Source organism: Pundamilia nyererei, unplaced genomic scaffold (genome assembly GCF_000239375.1).
Source record: "Pundamilia nyererei isolate P.nyererei 1_Seehausen unplaced genomic scaffold, PunNye1.0 scaffold00158, whole genome shotgun sequence".
NCBI classification, from domain to species: domain Eukaryota; kingdom Metazoa; phylum Chordata; class Actinopteri; order Cichliformes; family Cichlidae; genus Pundamilia; species Pundamilia nyererei.
Genome location: NW_005187559.1, coordinates 1,247,495 through 1,257,764, shown reverse-complemented (window position 1 = coordinate 1,257,764; position 10,270 = coordinate 1,247,495). Strand labels below are relative to the sequence as shown.

Below are 10,270 nucleotides of genomic sequence, written 5' to 3'. Positions count from 1 at the left end.
GGGGGTGAAAAAAGAGAAGAAAAGAACTCACACAAAAGACGTACAGTACAGAGAATACCTTCACAGAAACAGTCAGGGTACCTACATGATCAGCAGATACTGAGAATGCTTGGCCATACCCAAGCACATGGCCAAGCAGATAACCAGATCCAGGATCAGTAGCAGCAAATAAATCAGCCATCTACAAGACATGAAAAATAAGCATTTTATTTACAGGCGGCATATTTCATGCAAATTTACAAGCACCAGGAAGTACTGGCTGAACATATGTCTGCAACAGTACTCGTGAGAGCTTTGTGTAGTTTATCAGCATTCATGTCGCATAGTTACAGCCCATCTGTTTCAGGTAATTTCCGGCTTGTTGGTTTAATAATTCAACACCAGAAATCTATATACATTAATTTTTAATTTTCCTTTGAAAATGTCCTTCACAGGAATAGAATAACCAATGTTTGTGTGTGCGTTTGTGTGGTCTGACCAGCCAAACACAGAAAAATGACTATGACTATTTGTTAGCTCCACAATTCCAGCATACTGGGGAAAAAAAATCTATAATTTCCAAGAATTGGACATTATGGTCTTTTAGCGGCATTGTGTTGAACATGATTACGCTTAAAATGGCCATTAGAAATACAATGACAAGATCCTCAAGGTGACGCAATATACTCTCCCAGCCCTTTCTACAGTTTGACTTATGACCAACCATAATTAGCAGGGTTTCTAGTTCAAGTAAGTGTTGGGATATTTCAGTCTGAAAGTCAACGAGTTCACAAAACCATCACTTTGATTATAACTGTGAATATTTTGTCTTTTTGTTGTCTTGAATAATGACATTTGCTGTTTGCACTGGCAAAACAGGAGTCCAAGCTCACAATCCAATAGCTGCATGAAACTCGATTATGACCCAGAAGATTGGTGTCAAATATCTGCAGTCTAACAGAAGATGTGGTAATAGGACACAAGGAACAAGTGAGTATGGGAGTATGGATGCATGCAATTAATGGAACGGATATTATGTCTCCACCGGTGGTACAATGGCAGCTATGTTTGAACTTTTTCAAATGTCATGAATAACAGACATCAATACTGTAGCTGATATAAAGGAATAGATGAAAATACAGAAACATGTACATCCCATTCAAAGGGAATTCCATAACCTATACACATATTTAACAAAAAAAGAATAATTATATTATCTTATCACTCAAGTTCAAATAGATGAAAGAGTTATTAAGGTGTTCAAACACGTAGAATGAAGTTTTATATAAGACAGTTATTACAGAGGAGTTCAACTGCATCAAAAACCTTTAGTATGTGGCACAAACACCCAAATCCTCTGTAAGCAAACTGAATGCATCCGATGCTGTCTAAAACTACCTACTCTGTACATAACTATGGGCTAGGTGACTCAAACAGCTTTCCACAGAGACGGAGAAATGAGCCTGAAATAAATGGTGCTTTTAACTACCTTGGTGCACTCGGCTACACATGCAGGAGGAATGCATATATTCACAACTTTAGGGAAAGTGATTTAATTTAACTGTGTATACTGAAGCACTTGTAAGAAATGTTTGCAATAAAATACCTCCATAATGTACAATTTTTTTTTACCTTCATCAGCATAAGTAGTATAATCTTTCATTTTTTTCAATATTTCACCTTTCATCCAGCTTTTACTGGCTGGTGTATTGGAAAACATGTTGGACCATTAACATAAACACCTAAACAACCTACTTCTGGCATGCAAGCTGGGAGAAAAGTGGTCTGAGTATTTCAAATAACCACTCATTATAACAAAAGATATGCATGAGAGCATCTCTGAACACACAACATGGTGTGGTCTTCTGCAACAGCAAGTCCACCATGTAAGGCAGGAACTGAGTTTATAATTTGCATGAGCTCACTAAAATTGGACAACAGATTATTGGAGTTGCTACCTGACTGGATGAGTCTTGATTTCTGCTAAAACATTTGGATGATAGGGTTAGAAGTTGATGTTGGTAGTAAGAAAACACGGAGTCATCCTGTTCTATATCAACAATTCAGGTTGGTTCTAATAGTTTGTGGCATATTTTCTCGGCATACTTTCAGCTCCACAGTCAGGGCAGTCTGAGTATTTCAAATAACTACTCATTATACCACAGAAGAGTATCTCTGAACACACTGAACACAGTTGCATTAGCTCAATAAAATTATGTAGCATATCAAGCATATCAATGGGATGGCTACAGGTTGAAGACATGAAGCTATTCTGTATCTATAGTTATGGGAAAGAAAAGCAAGTCACCAGGTCTCAGTCCAATAAAGCACCTTTGGAACTCTTGTGGAACCGGAGATTCGCATCGTGGATGTGCAACAAAATCTCTGAGGAATGTTTCCAGCACCTTACTGATTATATGATGCAAATAATTAAGGCAGTTCTGAAGGCAAAAGGGTGTCAACCTGGTACTAGTAAGGTGTAATGAAGCAGCTGGTGAGCGTATTCTATCAGCTGAACCTATAAACAGCACTTTAGTTAACATCTAAGATGACAATTATATTGTATGATCCCCCACACTGACACAAGATAAACCCTAGCTCCTGAGTGGCATTAGGCAAGTGTGACTCAGGAGCCTCTTGTGTCACTAATAAATGAATTCCTACAGCTGAAGCTACCACATCACCCTGAAGGAACATATTTTCATCGATTCAAATCTATGCTTAAAATAAAGTGGGCAACAGGCTTGCTGGAAACCTTAGTGCACAGCATGATCTGTCTTTAAAGTCTTATGCACTTAAATATAAAAAGAATCAACAGAAGATCATAAGAATTGATTCACAGTTTGTTACAGCAGCATTTTAAGCTTTCTAAATTAGTCTCCACTAACAACTGAATATTTTTTATTCATTTGGAATAATTTATTACTGATTGAGTTTAATATTTTTTTCTGTTTTCTGATTTGATTCTTTTTATCCCTCTTAACATTTTGAAATGAACACATTTCTTAAAAAGAAAACAGCATCAGTATTATAATTGGAATGAATGTGAGCACAAGTCTGCAGGTAAGGAGCTCATTAACAGCCTAATAGTCACTCTGCCACGTATAACGTTTTATGAGAGCAATTCATATTAGAGTTGAACCCGCACAGTGGGGGGAAAAGCTCAATTTCAGCTTTCATTTATTTAGCAATTAGGAAAAATAGCTTTTCCGGTCTGTGTTCCGGATGGGAGATCAATAAAATCCCATCTGCTGTGCCTGTTCTGGATCACTTACAGTCCCATTCTGAGCAGTGCATTTACTTCATTCACATGCAGATAAAAAAAGAAAAGAAAAGTGAACTACCCAGGGGATGTATTAAGGCACCACCTACCTGTAATACTCAATGAAGGCTGTCTGGTCTGCAATGGCTGCCAAGTCGAAATTGGTTTTGTTGATGTCTGGAAGAACAGTCAGCTCACGGATGACATTGTTGACCATCAGCTGCATAAAACGTAAAGCTTGAAGGTAGTCAGGCCTCGTAGAAAAGATCTCATCCAGGCGTTCCAGGTGCTGTTTGAGTGCAGTTTCCACATTGCCCAGTGAGCCTGCAACCTAAAAAACAAAAAGCAAAGAGAAATAAAAAACATAAAGAATGAATAGAAGACCACGAGGACAAAATAAAAAGGCAAAGGGGGTCAAAAGAAGTAAAAGAGAAAATAGGGTCAGAATGAAACAGGAATATAAACTCATAAACAAATATTCTTTTAAAAGCTGATTGAAAATATAGAGAAAGGTGAAAGAAACAAAGAACCACTCACTCGAGAAAAGATTAACTTTTCTCCTCAACCATGTGTTTTATTCAGATAAACAATGTTAGAGTAGAATACTGATAAGAAAACCGGGGAGACCTCTTATCACACAGGTCTTTGATAGTGAGAACAGAGTGGGTGGAAGCATGGAAGAAAAGAGCAAATACATTTTCCTTTTTTATTTGAACAAGAAAAAAAGAAAAAGAAATTAAAAAAAATGTGACACAGCAAATGCTTCTACTTTCACAGCAGCAACAGAACTAGAAACAAGTAGATTTAAACACTAATGGGAAACAGAGTTAAAACCACAATATCTTGACCTCATTATGTGTATTATTCTCTTTTAAAGTGATATTAGTAACTGGAGATGGCACGATACCACTTTTTTAATGTCCGATACCGATATCATAAATTTGGACATCTGCCGATACCGATATGACTCCGATATAGTGTGTTTTTTAATCAATAAAACTGTTTTTTTAATATCTTGCTGCTTTTTGTATAGTTCATACTCAAGTTAAAAAACAAACAAACACTAAAGCTATTCTGTTATACCTGTATGCAAAAAATACACTGAACTATGAAAAATATTTCATAGTTTAGCAACACTGATCAATCTAATAAAGTTAAACCTCCTCCATCCTCCCTATTCTGGTATCTTAAAGAGTACATAGCAGACATATTAAGCAACATAACTAATAGGGTTGCAAACTCCCAGCAAAAAAAGGGAACCACCCACCCTCCACCTCGTGATGCTTAATCGATGTAATCAACTTTAATTTGATGCAGTGTGGAAAAAATGCACAGAAATAAATTATTTTTCAAGAATAATTAAATAGATTCAACATCTTTCTTCAACAGAACTGCAGACTGCACAGATGGTACCTTCCCAGAGGAAAAAGTAGTATAACTTACTAGGGTATATTAGACTTAATAGTTACTATATACAGTAATGGACTTCTATACATTTTACATCAGATTAAAACTTTGGGTGTAAGATTCAGATAATTATTTATTAAAAGCTAGACATTTTAAATGAGAATAAGAAAGAAAAGTATGTCTTTGTGCCCCCCTTTTCCCTGTTAATGCCCTATCGGCCCCCTGGCTAAACTTTGCTAGATCCGCCCCTGCACAGTTACCAGCCATCAGCTACGTAGAAAAGGATCTTGGTGTACAAAGTAATATTAAATAAATTCTAACAACATCTTAAGCTTAAACGTGCTGCTGTTGTTCAGCTGCTGGTTTCCTCTTTCTGGCGCGAAGTGGGCCAAAAACAAACAAGAAACACGGACTCGTGATAGAAAAGCCAATAGGCTGATCATCGATCTGTTTCATGATTGAAGTAGCAACAGGAGAGGGAGAGAGAGAGGCAGTCGCTCCATATATCGGTTGTTAAGCTTAACGCGGGGATGCTTTGCAAACATTCAGAGATGAACTTACACACTTGCTTTACTTCTCTCTGGGATAACTTCCTCAGAGATGAAATGCTGGTTTGGTAGCGAGGCTACAAATACACACAGCCGCTCTATCACGTGACGCATACTGCTCCGACGTGCTACGGTTATGAGCCGAGTTAGGCCATGTCACAAGTTTTGTGAGGTGCTTTTTTGATATTTAATGGATCTCGGATTACATTTTTTATTTCTCTCCGATATCCGATCAGTAATTTACGTCAGTATCGGACCGATACCGATACGTAATATCGGATCGGTCCATCTCTATTAGTAACACAATCTGCTCTGCAAATGTGAATGGAAGGGTAATCCTACTGTTGAAAGTGAAAATATAACACCAAAGCAAGCACATCACAATGTTTTTTCAGATCATCTCATCTCAGGTCATCTCATTCTGGTTTCCTGACAGACAGTGAGTTCACTGTACTCAAATGGCCTCTGCAGTCACCAGAACTCAATCCAATAATGCTACTCTGGGATGTGTGGAGTGGGAGATTCACAGCATGGATGTGCAGCTGACAAATCTGCAGCAACCATGCGATCATGTCAGTGTCTGGTGAGTGCATTGTGGATACTGCACTAGTTAAAATTTGGCACGTTTCACCGATTTCACTGACCTGCATGAAAGGCAGATACTTTTTGAAAGCAATAAATACGAACACATTTCATATCTCGTCTTTCTAAAACTGGAATTTGGTTGGAATTTGCAATGTGTGGCCTTCTATTTTTACTGATACTTTTACACAGGGATGGAATAGGAAAGAAATTGGCCAGATTGAGATTATCATCAGTCGGATAAACAACAGGGAGCAACATGTTCCTGTCGGTTTAACTTTTGCACAAAGACTAGACACTGGGTAAAACAGCCTAACATCTGTTATATTACAACCTGGGCTGTGCCCAGCTGCATCTAGCTCTAAGCAGGGACTCTATGCCAATCTCTGTTGCTAATAATGGTGAATTATTTTCAAACCGTTTAAAAGAATATCGGTGGATCTGTGTATCTTTAGATTGAGGCAAGTTTGCAATTTCCAGTCTTTGTGCTGGACTATTTATCTGTTTAAGGAAAAACCTTCAACAATGATTAAAAAACAAGCTTGATTTTTGGCAAAAAATTATGTACTTTTAGATATTTAAAAAAATCCCTTCGAGATCTCCAAAGCTCAGTTTAGTTTGACACCCCCACCAAAATGACTTTGCTAGAGCACTTAACGTTACAGTGAGTAGGAGGCCCCACTAATTCTGAACAGATGCTACTTTCTGTATTCTAATCTGTGACAGTATGCAGCAGCTCTGCTTTTGTTATCTATTATCTTTCCTCCATTATAACCACGGCTTCTTCAACACATTGAAGAATTCTGAGGAAGCCTGTGTATTCTCACACTATGAAAACTCACCACAAAGATAAACACGTATCTACTTCTCCTTGACACTTCAACTTTTCAAATACTTCTGATTAAATTTTACTGAGCTGAAGTGCCTGATGGTTTGAGTAAGACCTTAGAAAGTTGATCCATGTAGAGATGCACCAAAGATAAAGCCCATTTTCAATCCAGCTATCCCAAGGGGTGGAGCGTACGATTGCCAGTAAAGTGTTCTCACTCCCACCTCTATGTTCATCATCCCTCACAGCTCCTGCCACAATGCCTCAAATCTTATCTGCAAGCCAGTCTGCCTGCCTGTGAGAAATTGGATCAATCAGCTAGCTGCTCTGGGTGATCCACATTTCCCTAATCTCGACTGTCCCGTCTTTCTTTAAAATGGATTAAAGCTCGCTTTTACTGAAAGCGGGTCACAAGGAGGAGTCTCCATTTTGGACATGGCTGTTAAATGAGACCGATTTGGGGCTCAGAGCGGCTCTGCTCAAAAGCCCAATTTAACATGCAACCGAATTGTTCTGCTTAATGCCTTCAGTGATTTTTATATAAGATTAACTGTATTAGGTGTGACAATAAAACAAAATATAGCACTTTAAAGTGAAGTGAGGTTATACATTGAGAAATAAGACCCTGAGGAGAGACATTTAAAGGGAACTGATGTATGGTGCAGGAAGCCGCAATCATTTTGTTCCAAGAATCACAAGCCAGCTTTCACTTTCAAAAGAAGAAGAATTATATGTAAGAGAGTTACCACTGCTGTATATTGGAGGCACACATTTTTATCGAGTATGGCTCCCATGTTTTCTCATCCATAATTTTGTGGAAGCACTGAAGAGCCCTCAATATTGCAACCTGAACACTGAATATAAGGATGAAATATAGATTGCTGTGAACATTCAAAGCCTCAATAGCAAAGGGAAAATTGTCTTCCTTATCAAATATTTCCTTCTATGATGCATGATAATCCCTCGCAGAGTGTAAGAGTGCATATTTTGTGATTAGAAGAGCCTTACAAAGCAATCAGTAGAGCTAAACAGCTCCTACTGTAAATCTCAACCCTCACTGGAGCCCCGGGGAAGTAGAGATTGGTTGTTCTCATTCCCATTTACTTTACTCGACAGATATGATATTAACTCAGAATGTGAAATGCAAAATAGAAAAGGAAAATAGTCTTTATATTAAAGCAAATTACTGAAATAATTAACTTTAATCCAATAAAATATCAATGAAAGGTCAAGAACACAACCAAACACAAGTTAAAGCACCTTCAGATTTGCAGGAGTACCCGTCAGTAAGCTCATCAGCTCTGTAAGTAGAGTACACTGCATCAAACTATCATTTTACAGAGAATGCTTTTGTATCCCCGGGGGAACATCTAAGCTTCTCATGCAGCCATAGTATACAGTACATCATGCTCTAGGATCAAATCAATACCAAGATACCTCAGAGAGCATCAGTAGCAAGGATGCAGAATCACCAAAGCCAAATCCCATTTACTTCCCACAGCACAAAAGCACTACACCCTTTTCCAGGTTATTTGCTCTACCAAGCTCAAAATAATATAGTACAACACAAGGGCCCAGAAATATATACAGCCTATTATGAAGGCCATAATGTTTTAGTTTGTGTGTGAAACTGCTTTAGAGAGGTGTCGATCCAACCTCATTTTTGAGGCTACAGTTTGTGATGCTGCTGAATATTGCATGACAAAGAGAAATGTTTGTGGTGATAAATGTTGTCAGGCACATTTATATCAATGAAGGTATAAACTAACAGAGCTTTCCCTATGACCATTACACCAAATCAAGACCTTACTGTTAGGGAAAATGTTCTAACACTTACTTTCTAACCAAAAATGAGGAAATATGCATCTTTTTATATTTAGCATGATCACTAATCTGTTTGTGTTCATACATTAATACAATATGTGTGCACATCAGGACTTTAAGAGCACGTGTGATACCGACACCACCATGTACACAAACACGCACATATAGTGGAGATAGTGAGACTGAGCGTGATCGAAAGAGCAGAAGCTTAGCATCCATTAATGCACTGCAGATGGGAGTTAATCCTCTCCCTGCTCATTGTGATTATTGCTTCTTGCAAGGCCCTTTTCTGATGCCTTTGCACTCCTTCCTCTTCCTTTCCCACATCAACCCTAAGCCTCCCAAACAACTTCCTCGAATGCAGGTCAGGACTTGTACAGAAATAATCCCTATTTACAAATCCTGAGACAGCAGGCACCTCAATTCCTTTACTGTGACAAAAAGTGGATACAGACCCCCTGTGGGGTGGTGCTGCTGCATTGAGACAGATGCACGGCCCATTAAAGTGGAGGAGCTGCGGTGTTTATCAGCTGTAAAACAGAGCTTTATCGTTATGCTTCTGCCATCATCAGATTGTTGGTAATTGGCAGTAATATATGAAGCATTTTCTCTGCAGAATTCTTTTTCATATTTTTACACAACTCTGATACACACTTTGCCAGTTCATCCCACAATTACTCAGCTGTTATAAACAAAGCATTTGAGAACACAACACGTTTGATTTTTATGATTCTACAATTGCAGAAATATAGAGCAGAGTTTGGCAGGGTTCTCTCACCAGATTGTTGATGTTACCCAGTGTGCGATTGGCATTGTAGAGTGAATAGTTCATCTGGTACACCCCATCGTTGGTTTCACTGTTCCCATAGAAACCCACTCCAACAGCAGAACTGGGGAAGACAGAAATTCATACAAAATAAATCAATAAAAGAAAATATTGGTATGTATGGGGTCATTACAGTGGAACTAAGATGAATGTCATTAAGTTAAAAAAGAAAAAGAAAAGGGATGTAAGTTTTAAACAATGCTGCATGTGTTAATGTAATATTATCAAAGAGTATAATTTGTTCTGCTTTGATTTGTTCTTTTCCCTCACTACATTATGTGCAGAAAAAAAAAATCGCAGCAGATTATAAAAGTGCATTTTATATTCTTCCTTTCTTCAGTTTCCATCTGCTTTGCTTATTGTTATCTTTACCTTTTGCACTTTACCTGAAAATGACTTTTCAGTACAAGTAAAAGCTTTTCAACTAAATATACAGTACTGTGCAAAAGTTTTAAGGCCCTGCTTACATTTTGCTAGCAAAGCAGGAAATGGGTGCTGTGATTTGTTGAAACGTGCAATCACAAATGGAAATACAGTATATAAGGGAAACAGACTTTCTTGTAATTTCTCTAAGCAGTCTTCAAGAACAGTTCTCCAGGCTTCTTGAAAGACATTTAAAGCTCTTCTTTGGATGTTGGCTGCATTTTGTTCCATTGTCTGTCAAGATGATCCCTCACTGCTTCACTAATGTTGATGTCTGCATTCTGGGTAGGCCAGGCATGCTTCTGCTGCATTGGGAGTGTGTTTAGGATTGTTGTCAATTGGATGCTTTCCAGACTGCACTGGGCATCGGATCAACATGACGGTACTTTTCCGCACTTGCAATTCCATCAATTCTAAAAACATCCCCTACACCTCTGGCTGAAATGCAACTTTAAACCATGACAGAACCACCACTGCATTTTACATTTGGCGGCACTCACTCCTGTACCCCTTCTCTGATGTAGGGATGGGTATTGATAAGATTTTCACGATTCCGATTCCATTTTCGATTCTGTTTAACGATTCGATTC

General features: G+C 38.2%; 1 protein-coding gene across 3 annotated transcripts in view; it reads right to left on the bottom strand.

The window, feature by feature from the left end:
- The window catches only part of LOC102197797 (protein tweety homolog 2-like), a 28,172-nt gene that overhangs the window by 9,067 nt on the left and 8,835 nt on the right, over window positions 1-10,270 (bottom strand). For all 3 annotated transcript variants that reach the window (XR_312050.1, XM_005745434.1, XM_005745433.1), the window contains 3 exons: window positions 9,210-9,321; window positions 3,352-3,572; window positions 86-181 (listed from right to left, as the gene is read on the bottom strand). Coding sequence is in view for 2 of the 3 variants with exons in the window: in XM_005745434.1 (XP_005745491.1) it covers window positions 86-181; window positions 3,352-3,572; window positions 9,210-9,321 (429 nt within the window). In the remaining variant the exon portion in view is untranslated. The remainder of the gene's footprint in view (window positions 1-85; window positions 182-3,351; window positions 3,573-9,209; window positions 9,322-10,270) is intronic.